This window comes from Aphelocoma coerulescens, chromosome 10 (genome assembly GCF_041296385.1).
Source record: "Aphelocoma coerulescens isolate FSJ_1873_10779 chromosome 10, UR_Acoe_1.0, whole genome shotgun sequence".
NCBI lineage: Eukaryota > Metazoa > Chordata > Aves > Passeriformes > Corvidae > Aphelocoma > Aphelocoma coerulescens.
The window spans coordinates 5,711,451-5,736,611 of NC_091024.1; the positions used below are offsets into that span (position 1 = coordinate 5,711,451).

Genomic DNA, 25,161 nt, shown 5'->3' on the forward strand with positions numbered 1-25,161 from the left:
ATGACCCTGAGGTTGTTGTGGCCAAGCAGAAACCAGCTTCAGTATGCAGCCATGCTGGGAGAGGGCTGGTTCCCCATGATGGCCTGTCTGTGATCTCCAGAACAAGGGGGAGGCTCCTTGGAGATCCATCACCTCCCACACCCCTCCCCAGGTCACAGTGGTCAGGAGAAGGAGATACTCATTCCCTAATAAAGACCCATAAAATGCACTTCTCCCCTGCCCCTGTAAATGCTTGCATCCCCTGTGCCACCTGCTGTGTAAATTGCTGCTGACCCTGTAAATCACCCTCTGCTTTGCTCTGCCTTCCCTGAATCCAGCCCTTCCTTGTAAATCCTCCGTTCCCATTAGTTTTCCTCTGCTGACCCCCCTTGCTCTGCCTGTGCTGTAAATCCTGAGCCCTGGTGAGGCTGGGGGAATGGATGGGGTGATGGAGGGCAGCTGTCCCAGGATGGGTTAATCCCTCCCGCCAGCTCCTTCAGGACTCACTTGCCACTGGGAGCTGGTGGAGGACATTTTGCCCGGCTGCCTGCAGGGTAGGTCATCCTTGTGCTGCGAGCAGGGCTGGGCTGTCATCTTCAACTGGGCTGCAGCCAGCTGGCTGTAAACTGGAGGGTGTTGGTATCCCAGCCCTCAGCAGGGTTCCTGGGGATGGCTGCTCCCCCAGAACACATTTCTGATATGTAAAAATAGCCGGAGTCAAGAGAAAATCTCCTTTTATCCCTTGAGTGCTTGGGGTCATGCCATAGCTTAGCTCCGCCGCTCCCCTGTGTAAGCTCCCTTCAGTGGGCACTGAAGGAGCTGTGGGCAGCAGAGGTCCCTTGTGTAATGCAGAATTGTCACCTGGGCTTCTGCTGGATGCTGATGCTCTGTTTCTGAGTCTTCAGTTGCTGGGATGACCATGCTGTGTTCTTTTCCTCTGGAACAGCACGTAGGAGCTGAGGAAAAGGGTCTGACAGAGACCTGACCTGGCGGAGGTGTGGGAAGCCAAACATCAGCTCTGTGCCGTGACCTGGGTGTGCCAGGGGAGGTGTCAGTGTCTGTGGGAAGGCTGTGTCTGGAGCTCATGGCTTGTCCTCGATACAGGCTGGCGGTGCTGCTGCTTTGCTGTGGCTGGCTGGGGTGTCCCGAGGGTTTGCAGGCAGCTGGCACCCAGGCAGGTGTTATCTGGTGTACAAATTACTGAGTCTTTCTAAGGCCTGGTGAGCAGAAGCCGGTGGCACTCCAACACAGCTGCCTTTTTCGTCCTGATGAGCAGGAGGGAGTGACACCCTGACCTGCAGGAGCAGCTCTGCCCTGCTCCCACGGAGGTCAGTGGGGCACACAGCAGTGGATGCACAGTCAGAGTTGGGATGGGGTCACCCGTGGCAGTGTTTTGGGATGGTGCTGTCTGAAAAGCTGCTGTGTGAACACAGGACTTAGAGAGTTCTGCTTGGCTCACTGGGGAGGAAAATGCTGCAGGAAATGTGAGTGCCTTGTGATGTGGCTTTCTGAGTACCTCAGCCCTCAAGCTATGAGTGGGAAACTGGGGTAGCAGCCTAGAGCAGGGGAGTGCAGCCTTTCCTGCCTTTCTCTGCAAGCCCCAGACCTGGAGGAGCTCCTCAGCTGCCTGAGTGGTTCAGGGTTTGGTCCTGACCCAGCATGGACTGTGTGTGTCCCCTGGAAAGGTACTGACCCGTGTCACCTGTGGCTCAACTCTCCCTGATCACCCTGAGTGTGGCTGCCAGAAGATTTGCAAGAAAAACGTGGAGATGCTCAGGATGACTGATTCAGGCATTAATATTAACTGTTGGTGATGCTCTGCAATGGACCTGGGCTTGACCCAGCTGGATGTTTCCTTTAGACCTTTCTCTTGACTCCAAACATTTTTTTAAATTAGTTTTTCTCCTGAATCTTGTGTCTGAGTTGTGTATTAACACTGGGCTTATGATGCTACTGTGCTCTGGCTTTGGGAGGAGGATGGAGGAGATGATGAGTATGGTGGGAGCACAGGGATGCTAAACAGCAGTGGGAAAGGCAGGGGGCAGTGGAGGAGAGCAGAGGCAGATTTTCAAAATCCATATAAATAGCAAAAATAAATTTCCAGCAAACACTTCCAGTCCTGCAGCATTAAGAAAGTGAAGCACTAGAGGATAAGGAAAGCATGAGCAATAACAGCAGGGATTTAGAAAGAATAAATCTTGCCAGACAAACCTGATTGCTTTTTCTTTTTGATGGAATCACAAAATTAGTGGCTGAGCAGAACGTGGAAATCCTAATATATTTGGATTTAGTAAAGCATTTGATATAGTGTCTCACCAAATCTTACTCTCAAAATTAGTTCAGTTTGCCTTGGATACGATGCTGCCAAATGGACTGAGAACTGGCTAAGGGCCCTACACTCATAATGATGGGCTGTGTTTGGGGAGAGGGGGAGCTGTGGGAGCAGAGCTACGACCTGGCTATTCTCACTGAAAAAAATGCAAAGCAACAGAAAAGCCTCAAAACAATAATAAAAAAAAAATCCAGGAATGTGGTCTCAGTTTAAGGCACCTTATTATGGGAATGTTGACAAACTGGAGAGAGTTCAGAAGTAAAAAGAGTGGGGGAAAAAAGGCATCAGAGGGGTCAGATTACCCGCAGAGGGAGGCTGGGGGCTGAGAAATCCCAGAGCTGGAGGCATTTCAGGGAGGAGCAGGTGGAGGCCAGTGGGGCCTGGGATGGATGTCTGGGACCTGGCAGGGAGCAGCACCTCAGCGCCTTCGCCCCCGCACAGCGGAGACTCTCTGAGCTCCCATTTCACGGCCCTTTCCAGATATTATCGGATAAGCAGGGAGAGTATTCACCGTGACTGTCAGAAAGAACATCCCTGACCGGGGGAGCTGGGCACGTTTCCTCAGGGAAAATCTCGAGTCTTGGAACCAGCACGAGGAGATGGCCCTGGGTGGTTTGTGTCAGTAGATGGAGATTTTTTTTTTTTTTTCCCTGGACTTGGATGGGAAGCTGAGAGCTGATTGTAGCTGCTTTGAGGTGCTGCCTCCTGCAATATTTATCTGCACCTCACAGGCATTTATTTATCATCGGGGAAAAGGCTGGGAAACTGCTGGTGGCAGCTGGAATGCAGACATGTCCCTAAGGCAGGATGGCCAAGTCCCTTCATGTTTAAAGCTTCTGGAAAGGTGGTGACCCTCTGGTCACTTTGCAGAGGAAGGACAGGACAGCTTGATGCTGCTCACAGGATTTTGTGTGAGGAGTTGTCTGTAGAAGCTGGGAAGGATGAGGTCTTTAGAAGGCTCACCCGTGAAGCTGTCTGTCCAGCATGCTGAGCTCTAGGAGTCCTGCAGCACTCAGCTGGAGCCTGGGAGGGGTGCTGAGTGTGCCGAGGCTCTTGGCATAACTGCGAGGTTCCCACAAGGTGAGGAAACCCGTGGCTGTCAGCAGTGGCTGGGTTGGACCATTTGGGTGCTACCAGGGCTATTGCCCCACTGCCAGTGGGATGGCTGGCTTGAGCCAGGCTTTTCTGTTTGCCTTTTAAAGCAAATCTGTGCCTTTTGACACAACTGCAAAGAAACTTTCGGTATGGGAAATATAGCTTGCTAGAGGGATGTCCCTTTGTATAGGGAACAGCCACCCTTGTGAGCCAGTGTGGTGGGGCAGGAATTAGAGGGGATGAAACAGAGTTGGGGAGCAAAAAAGCTCCCCAAAGCCATTAGAGAGGATGAAACAGAGTTGGGGAGCAAAAAAGCCCTTCCATGAAGGGCTGCTAGAAGGTGGGGTGGCCTTGTGTTGGTGTCCTGGTCTCCCTGTGAGAGCACAGGGTTTCTTCAGCCCCACATGTTCTTTCAAGCAGTCCCCTGCTTTGCATTTCTCCCTGCCCAGAGCTGAGCCTGCTGGGATGGGGCTGAACCAGGCAAAGTTTGGGAGGTATTTTTAGCTGTTCTAATTGTGGCAAATAAATGCCATCCTTACTTGTTGGGATTGAGCTATGGCTAAATCACAACTAGTTCTAATGACGATAATTACCGGATTTCAATATTTATAGAAACGGGTGCTTCCTTCGTATTGGCAGATGCTGCTGTGCTCTCACCTTCACAGATCGAAACCTTGGCTCATTATTGCTGCACCTATTTATTTACTTGCACATCTTTTAACCCACAGATGACAACACATGAGAGATCTGAAAAGATACGGGTCCAGTGCAGACGCTGTAGTCTTTGGGTAGCAGCTGTGGAATGAATAGGGAAGCACCTCCTGAGGACCTGTGGGTTGGATCCTTGCTTTCTGGGAACTCATGAGAGATGGACTCAGGGCTGCAAGCTTGCCTGTTTCTGCCAGGGCTTAGCCCCCAAGGAGTGGCTGTGGCTGTGCATATTTTTGCATGCGTTAGAGCAGTGGATGCTGCCTGGGATTCCTGTGTGCACCAGCACACGTACACGCTGGAACTGGGACACAGCTGAAAGGTGAGGCTGCAAAAACAGCTCCAGTTCTGTGATGCTGGACTTGGAGGAGCTTGTGGAAAAGGCTCTGGGAGGTTCCTGCCTGTGGCAGCTTCTGGATGTCTTGATTTAGCAACATCACTCTCCACTCTGGTGCTGCAGAAGGGTGGGCACCTTTAGGAACATGTGGGTGCAGAGCCATGCTCTTGGGTGGTACATGTGCCATCCCCTAAGCCTGGGATGGAGGTGCAGATCCCCCTGGGCTGTGTCAAACCTTCCCTGTCGGGTGATCACGGATCCCTGCTGGTATCCAGCCCCATACACCCATCGGGTCTGAGACTCCCTCCTTGAGCAAGGTGTAGAAAAGATTCACTTATTCAATTTGCTATCTCTCCAGTGCCACATAAGCTGTATTGATAAATTAATCTTATATTGTTGTGACTAAACAGCACTGCAATTTTTTACACTGTGCAGTCTAATCTGTCTTGACAGCTGTATCATTAGTTTATATTTGTTGTAATCTTATTCACTGTGCTGGCTGTGGGGAGTTTTTATTTGAGGCGCTCTGCTGCTGTGCAGGCAAAGGGCACAGCTCTCTGCTGGGCACCGTGGGGTGCAGCTGGGGTACACCTAGGCAGCCACCTGGGTGCCCTGCCCAGGAGTCAGCCCCAAATTCTGCTCTGCTGCCTCATAGCAGAGTCTTCCTGGTAGCAGCATCCACATTTGGCGAGGCTGACTGGGCCTCACCAAAGCATCCCTGCTGCTGTGGTTTTGATGGGGACCTCCAAGAAGGAGTAAAGACAGAGACAATGTGGATGTTGGAGGAGCGGCCTCTTAAGGCATCCTGAAAATTCTGCTGTGTGATGAGAGATAAATTGTTTACTTAGTCCGTGGTTTAGCTTTCTGTGATACGGGATGGTCCCTGCTCTGTTGCTGAGGTTACCTGTGGGTCACAGAGGATAAAGGGACTGTGGGGGCTGGGACTGCACAGTCTGTCACCCAGGCCTTTGGAGATGTTGCAGGAGGGATGGTGATATGTGCTGGCATAGTGTCGTGAGTTGGAGGTGACGGTGGCACAGAGTCACGGGTGGCTGACTGCTCCCCTGGCTTCAGCCTGGGTTTGTTGTCCCTGGTCCAAGTGGGGCTGCTTCAGGTCTCTCTGCTGATTTTGTAAAGTCCCTTTGCTTTGCAGGCAGCTTTATATGCATGTTCTTTCAATAACTTCTCCCCAGATCTGTGGAGTGAATGGTTTGGGTTAGTGCAATGAGATTTCTGCCAGCAGGGAGCAAGAGAGAGACTGCATTCCCTGGGCATGGGACAGGGGGTGGGAGGCATTTCTGCTTTATGTCTTGAACTTGCTAAATTTGGGTGAGAAAGAAGCCTGCACTCCAGCAATTGTTCTGTTATTTGCAGCATCTCTGACCAGACGTGGATGGCTCAGTAACAGCTCAAGCCCAGTTTTCTCTCTTGAGTGCATTCTTTTGGGAGAGCATTTGGGATCTGGCAAGGTGCTCCCAAAGTAGGTTTGTAGATGTGAACCTTGCAGCCTGATGGTGCAAATTGTTCTTTAGCCCTTTGAACAGGATGGTGCCCCTGTAATGCAGGGTCCAGCTGTGCTCAGATTCACCTGGAACCAGCGATGTGTGAGCCCAGTGATGTGCCACAGCACCTCATGTTGCTGTGCTGGTACTGCCCCTGTGATTTCCCCTTTGCAGGCAGGTCTGGGAGCAGAGGGTTGGATGTGCTGTGTGACAGCCCCAGTGGCTTTGTGTAGGACTGGTGAGGGGGGAATGGTAAAACTTGGTGAGATCTGCATGGTGGCACCAATAGTGAATGAAGAAAATCCCTGCTCCAGGTGACAAATGCTTGGGAAAACATCTGTAACCTGCTCATGCTGGGCTTGCAGTGATGATGTGAAAGGGGTTTCACATGTGCTGGTCCATGATAAGTGCTGGTGGGGGTCTGGTCATGTAACTGCCCACCAGGCAGTGTGGCACCTCCTTGCCACAGCACCAGGTTGCACTAGAGTTAAGCTGCCATTAGTGATGTGATCTCCAGTTGGGAATGGCTGGAGACAGCCCTGGTAGTGGCTGAAAACTTGGTTTGCATTCTGCAGCCAGGAGAGCCTCCTGCTGTCATTTGTCATGGGCTGCAGCTGGTGACAAGGTGACAGATGCCAGCAGGTTGAACACAGCTACTCAGCACAGCCAGAGGCAGGAGGTGTCCACACTGTTGGTAGAGGCATCACATAGTCCCTCTCTCCCAGCTGGGTGGGGTGATGGAGATGGGGGTCCCTGGCACCCTAAATCTGGGCTTGATGACAGCTGCAGTGCATCTATCAGCATGGCAGTGGCACCTCCCTGTGCATGGAGTGAGGCTGGCCTGCTGTCTACTGCCACGGAGAAGATGCTTTTCCCACTCAGCTGGTCTCTGGTTCCTGGGGACCTTGCTCCAAGCTCTAGTGGTAAAGGATAATCCATGGCCTGCAAGGACTCTGCTGGTGTTTTCAGCAAGGAATTGACTCATGGTGTCAAACCTTAGTGTTGTGCAGGGCTCTCAGGTGGGAGGGGGTGGCTCAGAGTGTGAAGTGGGCCCACTGCAGCATGTAGCAATTGCCCAACATGCTGCTCTCCTTGCCACACGGGAAAGATTTCTGTTCTATCCTCCAGCCCTCTTCACAGCAATTGATGGTTGCTGTTCACACCCCGCTTGCTGGTTAGCTTCATGTCAGAGCTGGGAGTGCAGAGCAGGCAGGAGAAGCCTCCCTGGAGGCTACACTGGTGGCAGGGCCAGTGACAAAGCTCAGCTCTGCTCCTGCTGCCCTTGTCTCTGGCCACCTCCTGCCCCAGGTGAGGGTGTTGCTGGGGCAAATTGCAGCTTTTTGCTGTTTATAACATCATCCCTTAGCCAGTGTGAGAGTGTCTCAATTATCAATTATCATTTAACCTGTTTATCCCTGGGTGAATTGCAAGTCCCTGCCCTTGACTCCCAGATGGGTCTCACTCATCCATCAGTGCCAAGCATTGCTTTAAGCTCAGGGTATTCCCTGTGCAACTTGGAGTAACCTCCAGTGCTGCCAGATCCTAGGAACTGGTGTCAACTGGGAGCCACAGGGAGTTTTGGCTGGTACTACTATGCTCCACCCATACTGATGAGACTATTTCCATAGCAACCACAGGATGTTTCAAAGGGGAGTTAGGGGAAAGATGTGAAAAGCCAAAACCAACCCAGCTTAAAACCATCATGGGCAGAATCTGTTGGTCAGCATTTGGGGGTGGCTTCAGGACATCTTGTACTGCCTCTCACTCAGAGGTTCTCTGGATCTCTGTGTTTGTGTGGGACCTCATGGCCAGGCAGCCCTGATGCTCTCACCACCCAAAATGGAAATGGGAGCTGGCGCTTGCATTGCACAGCTGGGGAAGGTCGGGATGCCTTCATGGGGCAGCAGTGCCAGGGCTTTGGGACTGGGAAGGGGCAGGGATGGCTGCCTGGAGGCAGCACGTGCTGCTGCTCTCAGGGGAGCCATGGAGGATGTTGCAGCTGCTGATGCACAGAGTCATTTCCCAAGCTGGTGGCATTGCTGTGCTCACTGTCAGCAAGGTGATTTCAGTGGTGCTGGGGGCTGTGCCAGCTCAGGTGGGAGTCAGGAATGTCTTACACCTGTTCCTGCTCTCCTGTAGGGTCCAGAGTCCTGGGGAAGGGAGCTGCAGCTTCTGGACTTGGAGCATCCCAGTGCTGCTTTGTCTCTAGGCTCTGCCCTCCCCTCTGTCCTCATCCTGCTTCCTTCACTTCTGTCTCCTGCCCTCACTGAGAGCTGGCAAAACATCTGGAAGGGCTGTACATGATGATTTTGGGGTAAAAAGCTTTGTTAATGTTGTGACAGGTGCAAGCCTGGCATGGGGACACTGTGCATCCTGTCCCAGGGGCTGAATCCAAGCCTTGGCATTGCAGTAGGAGAGATCAGAGCGTGTCCTGACCCAGTGCTGTTGGAGAGATCTGTGGCTTGAGTTTGGGGGCTTTGGGCAGGTCTGGCTGCCTGGTGAGCTTGGAGGTGTCTGAGGGGCTGGTGGGCCCCCAAGGAGCTTGGTGCAGGGAGGCTGTGAGTGAGGTCAATGTGGGGTGATATCAAAGTGTAGGTTGGTGACACCGGACCCCAGCGCTCCAGCTGCAAAGGAGGGAGCACAAAGGCAGCCCTTCTCCATCCCACTGCAATCCCCACAGCGGGAGGAGGAGCTGGTTGTGGGAGGGCTGTCCCTGCCAGCTGCTGTCCCCGTTAAGCCCAGCCTGGCACACAGTGTGGGTTCTGGGGCCCAGCTGCTGCTGGCTGTGAGCGAGCCAGCCCTGCTCCCCGGAGGGCTGCCTGCTCTGGGGGCAGACAATGTCTGTATTCTTTGTGCAGTGAGTTTTTCTTCGCTGATAAGCCTCTGGGCTCGGGTAGTTTGCTTTGAGGATGGGCTGGTGCTGGGACTCTCTGGGGCCTCTGGCTGCCCAGGAACAGAAACAAAGTTTGAGTGACTCTTTGCAAAAACAAACAAAAAATAATAAACCAACATGTGCCTGGAGGGACTTTGTCTGATGATCTGCTTTCTGGCTTCAAAATTGTTCCATGACCCTAAATGGCACCAAAAAGACATGTGTCCTGTTAAATACATCTTCAGAGCAAATGGCAAAAGGGCAAGCGATGTCAGGAGGTGCATAGTAACTTCCTTGCTCCCTGCCTCTCCTCAATTACTGCTGAGCAGGACCTTTGGATTCCTCAAATGCCCCTGTGAGATTTTATACCTGTTAGCTTAATGCCAGCCTCCTGGAAATCCTTCAGCAACAGGAGGCTCATATTCAGGAGCACAAAACTATCGGGCTCATCACATTTTTGCTCATCTCGTGGATGTCATTACGTGTCACCGCTGTGGCCTTAAACCTCTGTGCAAAGCCCCAAGCCCCAGTGCTGAACAACATCTTCAAATGGTGCAAGGAGACCCTGCTAGCTGAGGGTGGGGATGTCAGTGCTGGGTTAATGTTTGCCATGTGTTGGCCACGCTGCAGTAGCTCAGGTTGTGTCCTCCTGCCTTGCTCCTGGCGTAAAACAAATCTGGTCTGATTAGCAGCCAGTGCAGCTCAACAGCAGCGTGTTTGGACAGTGTGAGCTCAAGGGTTTCAGCCCACTTTTGGCCCTGGTGAAGGAGGTGCCCACGGTGAGGTCTTGGTTGATGGGGGCTGGTCTTGGTGTCCTGATAAACTGGAAGTCAAGGTGCCAGGCAAGCAGAGGCTTCTCCATAGCTCAGCTATGCCTTTATGTAGAGGAATGGCAGATTGAGCTGAGGAGATAGAAACCATCCCAGGATTTGCTGTTTGTGCAGCTGGATCAGCTCTAACGTAAGAGCCTGGTTAGCAGCGTCTCTGGCTGTCAGAGTGTCTTCTATAACGTTTTTGCAAGGTGCTTTTTACATGTTTATAAGAACAAAGTAGAGTGCTGGGAGAGGAGCTTTTAAAGTGTCTGTTGCCTCCTTGCTCTCCTTTCTTCCCCTCCCTGCCTCTTCCTGCCTGTGTCATGTTTATAGGCATGCTGGTTTGCTTTTCGTTTTCAGAGCCAGATGACTTCCCACAAAATACCTGTTATCCTGGGAAGCCTTGAGCTCTGAGTCACCATTCTTAATGAGTGCATCCCCCTGCTGCTGAGTGATGCTTCTGTTCTTACACCTCTGCCATAAGAGCCAAGTCAGTGTGTGTGTGTGCGTCCCTTGTAGGAAAAGCTTTGAGGAGGGAAGGGAAGAGATTGTTTTCATGGCTTTTCCTGGAGAAAAGGGGCCCAAGCCCTTCTCCTGGGTGATGGAGGAGCCCCTCCATTGCTGCTGAGGAGGGTGGGCAGAGCTGGCTGTGATTTATTTGAAGTGCAGATACAGACCTCGGGGGGTCATGGCAGTTGGCTCAAAAATAAACTGAGAATTTACGGAGAATTTATCTGGTTCTTTGGCTTTGTAGGGAGCAGCCAGAACCTGGGCAGGCAGATCTGCGATGCTGTGGAGGTAACGAGGGACTTGCAAAGTCTCCTTGTAGGTTGGAGTTGCTCTGCCCATGGCTGTCCTGAGGACAGAGGCTGGGAGCCTGGCCTGTGGCCAGCCCAGCTGGGCATTGCTGCATGCCTGTTTGAGCTTCATAAACATCTGAGGAGCCAAAATGCTGGAGGATCAAAGTTCAGGCTCCCTGGGAGATGTTTGAGGAAGAAAAACAAACCAGCAGCCTCACAGGAGCAACATCCAAGTCCAAAATTATTATCTCTCCCTTGTCTTTCTTGGCCAGTGGCTTTCCCTGTGTTTGGGAAAGCTGGAAATGGGGTGAGCTGTACTACGGGGGTGGTAGAGCTGTGGGGGAGCAGAGGAGGTAAAAGTAGGGTGAGGGACTGTGGGAGGGCACTGGATTTGGCTGCTGGGTGGCCATAACTGTGCAGAGGCTGGGGCACCCTTTGGCAGCCACGGTTTGAGCTCCAAGCCCTGGTTTCTGTGCTGCTTTCACGATCCGGGCATGGGAGCAGTGGAAAGGATCTGCCCAAAAATGTGCACCTGAACCAAAACAGGGTTAGAGATGAAGCCCATGCGGATGTAAAACTCCTGAAATGACTCACATGGTGGCTGTGGTTTTTGGGAATTGTGCTTGTGGATTTGCGTGGGTGGGTGGCAGCAGGTCCGGATTAAGGGCCGCAGCCCCCTCCAGCCATGGCACTTGTACAGCCTCATTCCTGGCTCTCATGTCTGCTTTTTCTGGACTCTTGTTCCTGCCTCCTCATTCCCAGTGCCATCTTTCACAGTAACAGCCAGTTTGTGGGAGATTTTATTTTCTCCTTTTCCTCCTCCATCCATTTTCCTGTCTTCAAGCACAGTGTGAAGCTCAATGAGTGCATGTGGCTGGCAGTGCTCCCTTTTGGGTCCTAGCTGAGCTACTATGGTCTACCAGGATATCGTCTTGACCATCTCCAAGGCTCTGTGTCTTTTTGGGAGGTTGTCCTTTCCACCACATGCTCTTTGGCACCGCTTTTTATCAAGAGTTACTCCTGCTAAGATGAACTCTAGTGATCCCATACCTTTAGTGCCTCCCATTGTCTTGCTAATGTGTGTAGTCACTGTGCTCTCCGGGACAGGAGCAGCTCCCTTTAGAGTAGAGATTGGCAGCTTTTTTTGCCTATAATTATATATATAAATATAGATATATATATAACTATTAAAAAATTACTATAATTTGGTTTATGAAAAGCCCCAGACCTGTTTGGAGATGGGAGTGTGATGGAATCTGACTTCCCGTTTGAAGTATCGAGGAGGGTTTAATAAAGCAGAATGTGATTACTGAAGCAGAGTTTGACCAGGGTGCTGCTTCCTCTCTAAAACGCCACTTGATCTTTAAAGACCACAAAACGTTGCACGCTGCTGGCTCTCCCTGCATATGCAGCCCTATAGGTGAAGCATCCTTTCCTTTGGAATGCCAGGTGCTTGGAGAGCTGCTGAGAAACAGGTGCTCTTTTGCTTTACGTGGGTGCAGGAACCCTAAGGGTGCTGCTTCGCCCTGAGGTTTGTGTGGTGTAAAACTCCCAGGGGAATGGTTTTTTCTCCTGTCCTTGAGTTGCCCTCCCATCCTAGCCAGCTGCATGGCTATTTTGGAGATGTGGTATGATTAGACACACACAGGTTGACATTAGCAGTCCTGAGCCAGGGGTCTCTGCTCTGCGTACCCCAGATCCACGTCCAACAGTGGGAAGCACCTATCTGGGCACAGGAGACTGGCTTTGTAGGCTCTCCTGCCAGAGAGTAATGAAAGAAATGGCCTTTTGGGGAAATATAATTGGTTTTGCCACTCAGAGGAAAAGGGGAGTGAGCTTTGGCTGATGCTGCAGGTGGGGAGTGAACTCTCACTTTTACTGATGATTCACCCAAGGTGTCTGTGTTTGTGTATTTATATCCATGTCTGCAGGACAAAACTGCTCATCCTATTTCATGCTTTCTCACTCTGGATCGTGTTTGGGACTGTGCAGGGGTCAGATAGTTGTAGGGAATAAATAAGAGAGTTAGGGAGAGAGCCTGCAGGAGCTGAGAAGTGCCAAGGTGGCAGGTAGGGAGCTGGCTCTGAGCCATGAGCCCAGCCCCTACACAGAGGGGTTTTTTGGGCACTGTCCCCTCAACCCTGCTCCCTGCAGGAGGTGCTGCAGCCTTTGGGAGTTTCCTCCTGAGGCTTTTGCACTGCTCCTTGTCTCTGACAAATGAGGTTTCTTCAGCACTGGAATGATTTTGGACACCTCAGTCCTTGCTTGGGACCCCAGGGCTGCTCCCTCCCAGGACTAGCTGAGTAATAGTGATGGAATATTAGGGCAGGTATTTGTTGCGGTGGCAGCTGTACTGCTGCCCACAACACTTCTTCAGCTCTGCTATCCTACTTTACACCTATTTCTTCCTTTCTGAAAGTACGTGCCTGGGAACAATTCCCTACACTGAAAAACTTTGGATGCAGTGTGTGATAACAGGAACATACTGCTTCGTGTGTGCTGTGGCCATCTGTCCATGCTGCGTCCAGGCAGCCTGCTGTCCTCTAGTAACACTGACACACTGTCCCTGAAAGGAATGCTCTCTGCTCCATAAGTCATCCTCCAAAGCTGGTGGGGGATGCAGAGGCTTGAGGAGATCACAGAATGAAACTGGAGCACAAACTTGGAGCACAGTGCACCCTGAGAGGATCTCCTGCCCTGGGGACAAAAGCAAAGGATGAGGTTCTGGTGGTGCTGGCACTGCTGCCTGTTTCTGATATCCAACTCACGTGTGTCCTTATGGGTGCCATGCAGGATGGAATAAGTGCAGAGCCTGGGAAAAGAAACCAAACATGTTCATCATAGCTTAAAGCTGTTTCTCGGGGCATCTTCCATGGGAGGGTGTCTGTATGACAATCTTGTTAGACAGTGCAGCTGTAGCAGCTCTTCTGCACCCTGTGGATGCTCCTGGCCAGCCTGGGGCCAGGCAGATGCTGTTGGGGTGAACACGAAACTTATCTGGACTCATCTGAAAAGTGTTCTGTGAGGGAGTCCTCTCTAAATTCCTTGTGTCCTGTGACTTGCTTGTGTCTAGCAGTCGGGTTTCTCCAGAGGGCTGTCGAGATGCCACTGTGCAGCGGCTTGTGGGGAGCTGTACTGTTCCCACACCTTCCTCAGCTGGGGATTGGGAACTTTCTCCTTTGCTCAGGAAGGGTCTCCTTTCTGGAAGGGTCTGCTTTGGATGGCTGGGTGGGATGTGGCCAGGCCCATGGGATGGGGGCTGAGTGCATCCCTGTCACACTCTCTGCAGCACCCACGTACCCCGACACGACCTTGGCAGGAGGAGCAGAGCGGCGCAGCGGGAGCTGTGTTGCAGTGGTGTTTTATGATCGTTACCTTGACGAATCACAATTACACTGTGGGGTTATGCTCGTAATTGTTTCTGCAAAGCTGGATTTGCTTTCTCTACCCTCCTTTTCCCTCAAATTATCCTTAATGATCCACTGCTGGGTGATTTTTCTATGCTTTTTGGGAAGGGGAAGACTGTGCTTTAAACGGGGAAAATGTTGTCCTTGTAAGTCTTTATTCAGCTGCACTTGCCTTTAAGTTTCTGTTACCAATTCACTTTTATAAATTTCATATTGAGGGAATCAAGTCCTTTGTGCCTTTAGTCATTAAATTACATGATGAGTGCCTCATAATACTGTGAAAGGTACTTGATTCCTTTATGGCTTCCTCAGCTTCATGTAGGGTGTGACGGATGGATAGAAGGAGCTGGCAGTAGCCACAAGGGCTGTGCTTATCCCTGGGTTTGTATGGGCCCTGCATCAACTTTCAGGGCTTCCCAACAACATCTGCAGCACCTCTGCTTGGAGGAGGCAGGACTTACTGGCCAAGGGTTCAGAGATGTCTTTCCTTTATTCCCGCTGCAATCAAATTCACATTTGCATGGTCTGGAGCTGGCGTGCCAGGAGGTTTGTTTATAATGCTAAACATATCAGGTAATTGAAAGCTAATGTGTCTGTCTGGATTGTGAGGTTTAATATGCCTGGGTGACGAATCAATTTTCCTGTTGCACTACAAGAGAGAGGAGGTAAATGTTCTGCTTGCCTTCCCTCTGTGTGTGTGTATATATATATATATAACACAACTGTGGGTATGTTGGGGTGCTGCCTAATTGCTGGCATGCAGCTCACTCACTGCCCAGCATCCAGACACGAGTGGTGGCACTTGCACAGCAGGGACGTGTCATCTGCTTGGGCACTGATTGGAGCTGATGGCATCCTTGGGAAAAGTCTCTTCCCTCCGGTTTGGGATGGACACAGATTTGGGGAGCACGTGTACACACGCTGTGTAATGCTTGGTGCTTGTTGGGTGCCTTTTTTAGCTATTGACCACAATGCTTGGAAAGCTGAGAGAGATTAGACAAATGTTATCCTTGTCGTGTGAGGAGGGTGAAGGAAGGCCAGACACATTAAGCAGCCTCAAGTTAATCGCTTGGTAAATTGTCATGAGGCTGTTTCTTCACCTCTGCCTTGTGCATGTGGGATGAAACAAGCCTGGCTGTGTTTGAATCCCAGTGGATATTCCAGTCTCCCTTGCTGCATTGGCCCTGGGCTGCAAGGGGAGCATGTGAAGCTGTGCAGTCTCAAGAAGATGACACCAGCCTATCATCTTTTTGTCAGACACAGGCATTCCTTCTGGGAATGAAAGGAATCGCTGTTCCCACGGGTTTGTTGGCTACCAGACCCCTTCCAGCAAGCAGGGCAAGGTCCTGGCACTTCTCAAGACTTGCTGATACCTAAACCCTGTGGGCTGGTGACTTTATGGTCAGCAAGGTCGCTGACCTCTGTCTGTGTGATGCAGGGGCAAAGATAGCTGGCTGCCTTGCTGGCTCCACACGGGATCTGTGAGCGGGATGTGATGCTTGTGAGCTGCTGGGCTGACAAACAGGGCTTCACGGGTTTGCTCTTAACTGGGACGCAGCACAGAGCTGGGGATTGACCACTGGTCTGACTGCAGTGGCCTACAAGGCTTTCAACAAGTTGTAAAGGCAGGTCTGTGGGTACATAGAGACCAAGATGTGGCACAGGGTTGGGCTCCTAAGGTTGGCTTTTGTCAGGCTAAGCCTATGCAGTCCTTTGGAAAGGCAGCTGATTTCCCCAGCAAAGGGATGACTTTGTGATGAGAGGTTAATATGATGCTGCATTACATCACAAGTGGCTTGTTTTTCTGGAGAAGACACTGTATGGCCCAGGTGTGCTAGGTGAAGTGGTGGTGGGAGGTGTTGAACGATGAGAACTGCTGAGGCTCCTCGGAGGCGATGTTGGCTCATGCTTTTGTTGAGGATGCTGGCACAAGGGGCAGGAATGTGCTCACGGGCTTTGCTGCTGGAGCTCAAAGTGAGTTGAGGGTGGCCAACAGGAAGAGCTGCAGAACAAACCCAAGAGATGCTCTGCAATGCCAAGTGGGGTGAATATAAATGTGGGTGTAACAAGGCTTTTGCTGCTGGCTAGGAAATCGTGTCTGTTGGAAATGACCTGGTGGATAGAAATGCTTGGTGCAATGCTTAATAATGGGGTAAGCACAAGTCTCCAGGCTGATGGGGCTGTGATAAAGACCAATGTGATCTCAGGCTGCAGCTCATGGTTTTGTCAGTGTAGCTGGGGAGCTGCTCATGCTGTTACACAAGTGAGATCTCCTGGAGTCTACTCTGTGTTTCTGGTCACTCTTACTCAAGGAAAAAGGACTTAAATAGGCTGATAAAGAAATAGAGAGCCATTTTCTATGTGTCTATCACAGTGGTTCTTGCACTGGTCACCAAGTGTGAGCATTAGTTGTGCTGGGTCTGAAATCAGAAGTGAAATAACCTTTCTGCCAGGACTCTGCCTTAGCAATATATCTGCATCACTTCTGGGACGTGAGTTAGTGTCTCTTCAGGGCGCTTGAGACAATTTGCCTTGCGCTTCACGGGTACAGATGTGCTGCCTTAGAAGAGCTGGCATCATGTGGCTTGTAAATGATAGCTGGGTGGGCCTGGCTCCTGCTTGTGAAGGAGGGAGGAAGAAGTGCCAGGAAAGAAAAAGAGCTGCTTAAGCAAAGACAGTTTTGACACAAGAGAAAATGGATGTAAAATGCAAGTGTGTATGTTTGGGTAAGGGATGAGAGATGCAGTGTTTCAGTCTGAGTTGGGAGGGCCCCAAGGTGGAATTGGCTTGGTCTGCAGAAGACATGGCATAATTCAGCTCTGCAGTGCAAGCAGGGACACTTGGACCAGCAGGACCCTTCTAACATACAAGAAATATGAGAAGGAAGTGAGTATTTAAACAAACATGCCCTGCCCTCCATCCTCCACCCAAAAAATCAGTGAGCAACATTATCTGTGTAGGTGATGCACCTCACATGGTCTCGATTAGAAGTTGGACATGAGTCTAGGTGGATCTGCACATGGTGAGCTCCTCAGGATTTGTGAAGCATGGTAATGCTCTTGAAACTTTTGGGTCTTGCAGAAAAGCAGTTTGCCTTAGTAATAACTGAGGAATGCCACAGAAATATGTACTTAGAGATGTGCAGAGAGGAATAAACTGTAGTCCACTGACTCTAATTCATACCTCAATGCCTGTCTGAGGAGACCAGGGCAGGGCTGGGAGCTGTCACAGCTGCATTTGGTGTGAACCAGGCACCTGTGTTCCTGCCAGGTTAATGAACCGAGGCAGAGGAGGAGGGAAGGTCTCAGTCTTCGGCAGCAAGTGGGAGGATATAAGATTTCTAGGGCAAGCAAAACCCTGGAAGGAAAAGAGGGGGAGCTAGCTGAGATACTGAAGGACATGAGAGGGACTTAAGTTTTAGGGGTGGAGTTTCTCTGCTTGGTTGGTTTGCTTTCCTGTGCAACCACTGCCAATTTTGCAATCACAGCTTGACTCCTCGAGCTTTCAGAATAAGATGCGTTTCTGTTTTGTTTTTTTAAGTGGGTTCAGGCGAACCCAGCCGGTGCAAAGTTACACTATTCTTTCTAAAGCAATAGGGAACAAAAGAAAATATTTTTCCTGGTATATCTTTGAGGTGCCTGTAAACCAAGACTGATTTGTCACTTCTAGGAGCAAGGGTGCAACTCATGCTATGTTGAAAAATCAGAGAGCTAAGGGGAAAAGCCATTTCTGCAAATCCCTGAGAAGGGAGGTATTTGTGTAGCTTAAAGGACTCAAAGACCTTGCTGACCTGTGCAGCTAATTGGTATACCCCTGCATTGCACTCTACATAAAGCAGCTGCTGGGTTGGGGGTTTATCCTACACATGTGTGTGCATGTATAGTTCCACTGCTGTTTTTCTTGTTTCTCTCTTTATGGGTGTGGTATGACTATGTTAAGTAATGTACCAAAGCATATCTGGCTCAGGAAGTTCTTGGGCTTTGTTTGGGAGGCTGGAATACAGGCTGTGGAGTTGTATTTACAGTCTAGTGTTATGTCACTGTGGGATGGGGGCTTGGCCATGGGGAGGCCCCAAGATCCCCCTACACCAGTGCTGAATCATAGGAAATTCATGCCTGGGCACATCACTGGGAATAAGCTCAGGTCTTTTTCTGTCTCTTCTAGAATGCTGCCCACATGGCTTTGAGTGTCAGGTCAAAAATAACCTTGACTTTTTTTAGCAAACTCAATCAATAAAACAAGAGCCAATCTGGCCGCCGCCTCCTTCCCAGCTGTGGTTGCTCCATAACTCCTGGCTCAGGACTGTTCTGTCCCTCCCTGAAGGTCGTTGCTCGGATGCTGGAGCTTCAGCATGCCCTGGTGGCAAACCCACATCATCCCATTCCTCCTTCCCGTGTTCTTCCTTTCTCTTGGAGGACCTTCACTTTGCTAGGTAGGAATTGCAGATGGGAAATGTTTTTGACCTGTGTTTCTGGCCTTGCTCAGTCCTGCAATTTTGTTGCCCAGGGCCTGAGCTGGCAGCCCTGCCTTGACTCCAAAGGGTTTCACTGAGCTCTTGGATCTCCTGACTGACTCCTCCCAGTCTGTGTTTTGTTCTGGAAATGTTCACAGGAGCTGTACACATTGGCAGGGAGCACAAAGCGGCTGCAACGATGTCCTGTTTCTCATTGTGTCTGGGACACAGGCGATCTGAGCTGATGAGCAGGGCATTGGGGATGAGCTGTGACTTACCCTGTCATGCAGCAGCACTTGGGAGCTTGTGCTGTGTCCTTAGAATAACCCCTCTGGGCATGCAGACAAATTATGGGACATGTGGAAAGCAGAGGTGACTCTTGTGGGTCTTTGCTTTACTTGGATCTGCATGGTGAGAGCTGAGAAATATGAGGAGATTCAATCCAGGCTTTGTGTTTTACTTTTTCTGAGTTGGATTTTTTTTGGGGTGTGGCTCAAGCAGGTCCATGGGCTTCTGTCACACTTATTCATCTGTTCTTGTGCAAGCACAAGGCAGAGCAAATGCTGGAGGGAGAACTTGTGGCCCCTGTGGCTGCTCTGGAAGTGGTCTAAGATCCCTCTTCTGCTTGCTCACCCTCTGGACCACCACGTGGGGTCCTGCAACCTTCTTGCCTAGAATCACAGGATAGTTCTCAGTGTTTTCTCATCATTCCAACCTTTCATTGCTTGGAGATGTTTCCCTTCTCCAGGGTCAAGTCCAAAGCCAACTATTGCATCAAGGCAGATGTAAGCTTGGGTGCATGTGTTCAGAGACTTCAAAGTTGGGCTTCTTTCACATATTGTCTGAGGGGACCTGCCAGATGTTTTTCCCCCTCTAAGTTGACTTTTAAAGAAGACTACTTCCACACGCTTCTCAGCAAAGACCCTCTTGAAAAAGTTTGTGCTTTCTGGTGGGCGGTTGTCCGAGTTTAATCTTGGAGAAAGCCAGAACTGGCCATAGATTGCCTGGGAGATGAACTCCTTTCACACCACGCAGCATTGCAGCCTCTTAGCAGAGTCCTGTGGCCACCACCAGGTAGCCACACTGCTGCCAGCATCACTGCTGTGCTGCCGATAACAGGGGACCCTGTTCTCTGGGGCTGTGGATCTGTCACCTTCCCCCGCCTCTAATATTTACTGAAAACGATCCTGTGGTGGCAGATCTATTTCTGGTTTTGCTCTCTGTAACATACCTGCCAGACTGCCCCAGGCGACTGAGGAATTTGTAATAAAGGCAATGTTTCCAAACTAAGCTTGGCACTCTCCTGCCAGCAGCGCTTCCAGCCAGCAAAGACTAGGGCCCTGTTTATACACCCCAGTTAGAGACTGCATAAATATATGACTTTTTTTCATTTCGGCTCTAAGTTTTTGTTGAGAGGTTTTATTTGCTTTCCCTCTTTTTGTATGACCCATTTCAATCGTGTCTTCGTTCACTAATGTGTGCAGTCAGGGGCAATGACTTGGTCCAGGATATTCAATGGCTTGGTTGCACGTTCTGCACTTGAAACTGTGGGTAAACCCATGTTATTTGACTTTTCCAAAATGCTGGGAAAACAGAATGGGGCTGGGTGGTAGGGTGTGACATCCTCCCTCTGTGTGCTGTCCCTGGCATGGGCTCAGCAGCCATCTGGTTGTGCCACAGCTGAGCCTTTCCTTCTCCTCCACAGACACATAGAGAACTGGAAGAACTTGCAGACGCTGAACGCTGTTGACATGGAGCTGTACACGGGACTCCAGAGGCTGTGAGTATGTCCTGTGCATTGGGGAGGGGAATGGGCCTGGGCACCCCTTTCCTTCCAGCAGAGCCATGGCTTCCTTCCCTCTGCAGCCTCCATGATGCCAGTTTAAGCTGCTGGATCTACCGTGTTTTGTTATGAGACTCCACAAAATGGAGATGAAACACTTTTTGGTCTTGGCTGGGTCTGTGAGAAGGATTGCTAGCTCTGGACAGCTCTGTCAACACACATCAGCCCTGAACTCTCTTCTCCCCTGCTGTTCTGGTTCTGGGCTTATGTGTTGCTCTGACTCATTCCAGCCGCACAACGTAAAATTCCAGCTGTCTCCACCAATCCTTCATTGCTGGGCTGTTGGTCCCCATTTAGTGCAGTTACCATCATGGTGGTGCAGCACAATAAGGGAATTGCATCTCCCTGCACAGCTCTCTGAGCATGGGCAGAGGTCAGTTTTGTGCCTCATGGAGGGGAAACTGAGGTCCATGAGATTGAAGCAACTTTCCATGTGCCTGGGAAGCCTGGCCAAGCAAGGATGCCACCCAATCTCTTAATTCCTCCTCCTACGTCCTCTGGATCTGCGAGCACCCTGGATGCTGTGTGTGTGAGACGCAGAGTGTTGCTCAGGGCTAATCAGAGACTCTAATAATGTGTTTCACTGGGAGCTCTACATTAAGTACAGCTCCCATGTGGGCTGGAGGAAGTGTATGGGGCTGAGCACTCAGTAACCAAATTCCAGCAAGCTGTACCTCTAACACACAAACCCCTTCTAAGCAGGCTGGCTGCTGTTCTCTCCTCACCTCTCAAAGCAGCAGGGACAGCAGACATTCACAGAATCACAGAACATGCTGAGCTGGAAGGGACCTACAAAGATGATTCAAGAGTTCAACTCCTGGCCCTGCACAGGACCACCCCCAATAGTCACACCATGTGCTTGAGAATATTGATAAATCCTGATCATAGAGCTTTTCCAAAGCAGGCTGTGAAAAGGATTCTTCTCCCTTCAAGATCCATAATTCCCTATGGAAAATACCCTTCATTTTTAGAGCTGCAAGCAGCAGGGCTTCCTCTTGCGGATGAAGATGGGAGATGACTTTGCTGGGGGTTAGGTTTGCTGTGCAGTGCTACTTGTGGAGATGGAGGGAGAGGAGAGGAGCAGGAGACAGCCCGTGCCACCCCAGCAAGCCTTGGTGGATGTGCGAGCAGAGCCTCGCCCCGCAGCCGCTCTGCGCGGAGCCTGTGCTGTGTTACCACATCAGATGAAGATGAAAAGCCCGATTCCCTCTTTGCTTGTAGCTCGTGGAGGCTGCCCGGGGACAGATTTGCCTCCCGGGAACGGGGTGGAATCGCGGGCTCCCAGCACACCTCGTGTGCTGAGCAGGGCTTTGGAGCAGTTGTCTGCCTTGACTGCATTGCTGCCCTTCTGCGTCTCTCTGCAGGACAATCAAGAACTCAGGACTACGAAACATCCAGCCACGAGCCTTTGCCAAGAACCCTCACCTGCACTACATGTAAGTGCCAGCGCCTGCTGTCCCCCGTTCCCTCTGCTCCCTATGGAAATGTGATTCCTTAGGCGGATCCCAAAAGCGCCTGCAGGGGACAGCAAGGAGAGGGAAGGGGAATGCTGATGGGGAAAGGGAGGCAGAGGTGGGAAAGCGCAGGAGACGGAAAAGCAAACGCACGGGGAAGCGGAACGGGCGGCAGCGCAGGACGGGGAGAGCTCCTGCTGGGAAGCTGAGGGGTTTGGGTTCCCAAGAGCTGCCCTGGCTTTGACGGCCGCTCTAACGAGCGCTGCATCATTAGCAGCCTGGTGGCTGCTGCACATTTCCCTTTCTGCGGAGCTTGGGGGCGGCCGCCCGCCCGCCCGCCCCAGCACACAGCCAGAGCCTGCCCCGCTCATTAGTTCTTAACCAAAGGCTGCTTTTCTGACACAAATCCCGGGGCGTGGTGCTGCCAGCTCTGCTCCTAATTATTGACTTCTTAAACTGGTGTCTGCAGCGGGCCTGGGGTAGGGATGTTTTGTGCCCGAGAGGTTGGAGCCCTGTTATCCCGGGACATTGCACAAGTGTCCAGCTGCTGGGGCGTTGTTAGCTGGGGAGCGGTGTCACGGGGAATTTCCACATCCTTGGGGCCAAGGGCACTGGTTTCTTTTCTAGATGTGTATTTACTTTTCCCAAGGTGACAAAACAAAGCCTGAATTTCAGGGCACTGTGCAAGGTGCTCCGTGGGCTCGAAATATTTTGTCCAAGAGACTGTGTCCAAGATCAAACCCCTCTCTACTCCCCTGTAGGTATAAAAGATGAAAATGGGTTGGTGAGAGGCTCCGGCCTCAGGCACGAGCTGACGGGCTGAAGGGGAGACTGTGTTTATCCCTTCTTTTTGGAAAGCGGTGCTAGTGGATTCTTCCGTGAAAAAGTGCATCCATTTGAGTGTGGGTGCGTTGGGCCATCGATACAGACTCGTTCCTGGGGCAAGGAGACGGATGCGACCTGCAGAGCAGGATAGATTTGTCTTTTGATGTTTGCTCAGAGATGATGTGAACTGAAAAACCCCAAAAGCTTCCTTTTTGGAAAACCATTTACAGTTGCTAAGTGACAGTAAAGTACTTGCTAAATAGAAGATCTGCAGTACCAAGGGGCATGAATAGTTGAGGGCATTGTGAACATGTACTGAGCCTTTTTGAGCTTAAAGAATTGCATATTTTCATAATAAACCTTCGTTAATGCTGACCACTGGGATGTTCCTGATTTCTGCTCTTTGTTATTTTGATTTGTAGCATTTGTTTTGTGTTTTGTGTAGTTGTTTATTCCTGGGAAGCGGAATCGTTCTCTCTGTACCGTTCTCGATTGATTCTTTTTTTTTTTTTTGGAGGGTTGTTTGTCAATTGTGCAGTTGCTGTTTATGTATCTAGCAGATAAAATGAATAACATTTGATTCCTGATGAAATTAGTTTGGGTGTCGTAGGAGTTTAGAAGGCCATGTCAACTTGCTTTGAGGCTGAATGTGCCATTAATGTGTACACAGGCAATTGTTGCTGCTTTTCCCTCAAGTGTTTGTTTTTGTCTTTTGGAATTACTTTTGTGAGTGGAAAAAAACTCCACATCCATCTCCTGTCAAGAGTTAGGATTGGTACGTGGTGATGAAATATGTGTTTGTTTACTGCTTGGGCCATATAAGATTGATCACGTTCTTCACATCTTTCTTTCCTTGCCTTTTGGAGCTCGAGGCGAGTAAGTACATTATTTGGTCGGTGTTTGCCAGTGAGTTTTGATGCTGTTCCTGGGACTTGGCAGTGTGGATGTTTGCAAGGTGGATGTTCCCCGTGGGGGATACTGGACAGCCAAGGATGGAGACCTGGTGCTTCCCAAAGGCTCTCAGACCATGGTGCCACTGCTCTCTGGCAGCCAGAGTGGCTCCTGAGGCCCTACACAGCCTGGCAGGAGCCTGGTGCCACCCGGGATCCCCTCCGTGGCCTCAGCACTTTGCCAGCACATCAAGGCACCTCCTTGGCTGCTGTGCAGCCGCTGCCTCCCTGGGAGCTCAGCTCGAAGGCCTGACATTTTCTGCAGCCTCTGCACGTAGGAGCCAGGGATAAAAGGATTAATGGAAATGTCACTCTGCTGTAAGTCTTGGGCTGCTGTAGCCAGGTACAGTAGTGGGTGGGAGTGAAGGATACTGTCCCAATCCCCTCGTGGTGCGGCTGCATGCAGGGCTGGGACCACGGGATGGAGCTTAAGGCTTGTTGAGTTACTGCTATGCATCTTTGCTGCTGCTCTGGTTTCCCTTCTCCTTTGATGGCTGGTTGGATGGTTGCTGGTGAAGCTGAGTCAATAAGATGACAAATGTCACTGCCAGGGAGGGTTGGCACAGGGTGGTGGGGACCCTGGGCTGGACCTTTGTAGGGTGTTACAAGCTGGGTCTGAGCGTTTTTTTTTGTTTTTTTTGTTTTTTTTTTTCACTTGAAGCTTGTGTACAAGTTCTGAGGTCTCAAAAACTTATTTCCACCTCACACACACCTCCCTTCCCAACCTGGGTTAAATTGAAATTCCTGCTGAACTGAGAATTTTCCCAGTGCCTTTCATCAAGGTTTCCTCCTTTCAAATGGGCCAGATAGCTCTGCCTTCTCCAAGTAACATCTATTCCTGGCCCTTCCTCCGTGCACGCATCTGTCTTCAGACCCCAGCTGTGCAATCACAAGCAGATCACTTATCCCAGCTCTAATTGCAAGAGCTCAGGTTTGTGAGGGTTTGGATGAAGCTTGGCTTGGTTTTTTTCCCCCTTCCCCATCACACAGTCAGGGAGGAAAGGTGGGAAACCCATGAAGGGGATTTTCAGCATTCAGCTGCTCAAGTGGTAGACCTCAGAGGGCTCCAAAGTGCTGCCTGGCAGGGTCGTGCCTGCCCTTATAAGGTTTGAAATTAGCTGTATTAAGTGCAAGGGGCTTGAGGCCAACCTAATCAGTGGAGGAGTGGTGGGTGACTGTGAGCCAGAGGTGTGAATCTAGAAATAGCTCTGGTTTCCTCTTCCTTCTCCTTGAATGAGGACAACTAGGGCCCTGTGGTTTGTCTGATCATTGGTGATGTGAAGTCTATCACTGCTACAGAGACAATCCAAAATGTAACAGTGAATTTTGCAACGTGGATCCACCTCTTCTGCTGGTGGCTGGGGTGAGACAGTTGAGTCCTTCTAAAATGAACACTGGCTGGGTGCTAACTAGGAGTGGATGTGTGTCTGATCTAAACTGGACATCTTCCAGTGTCATTTTGTGCCCTTACTTGAGATCATCTCCCTGGGAGAAGTTGCACTGGTGGGTTCCTGGGCCAGTTTCTGTGCATCTTTGGCTATTACAGGGATGGCTCTGGACAATCTCATGCACTGGATGTGAGGACCAACAGGTCTAGGCTGTGGCAGATGGAGCCCTTGTAGCCAAGGCTTCTGGATGTTGGTGTTAACAGGTGGTGCAGCTGAAAGAGGAAATGTTTGTGTTGACAGAAAACCTTAGTCTGTGGCTTGAGGCTGTATGAGAAAACCCTAGGGTGGTATGGTTCCTAAATTTGAGGCGTATAAACCATCTGAATACATCTTCACTATGTTGC

General features: G+C 50.7%; 1 protein-coding gene across 10 annotated transcripts in view; it reads left to right on the forward strand.

The window, feature by feature from the left end:
* The window catches only part of NTRK3 (neurotrophic receptor tyrosine kinase 3), a 205,885-nt gene that overhangs the window by 12,916 nt on the left and 167,808 nt on the right, over positions 1–25,161 (forward strand). For 7 of the 10 annotated variants that reach the window (XM_069025897.1, XM_069025898.1, XM_069025904.1 and 4 more), the window contains 2 exons: positions 20,003–20,077; positions 21,505–21,576. In XM_069025897.1, the coding sequence (XP_068881998.1) occupies positions 20,003–20,077; positions 21,505–21,576 (147 nt within the window). Of the gene's footprint in view, positions 1–4,134; positions 4,437–9,516; positions 9,605–20,002; positions 20,078–21,504; positions 21,577–25,161 lie in introns of those variants that run through there. The other 3 variants (XM_069025899.1, XM_069025900.1, XM_069025903.1) reach the window with 2 other exon arrangements.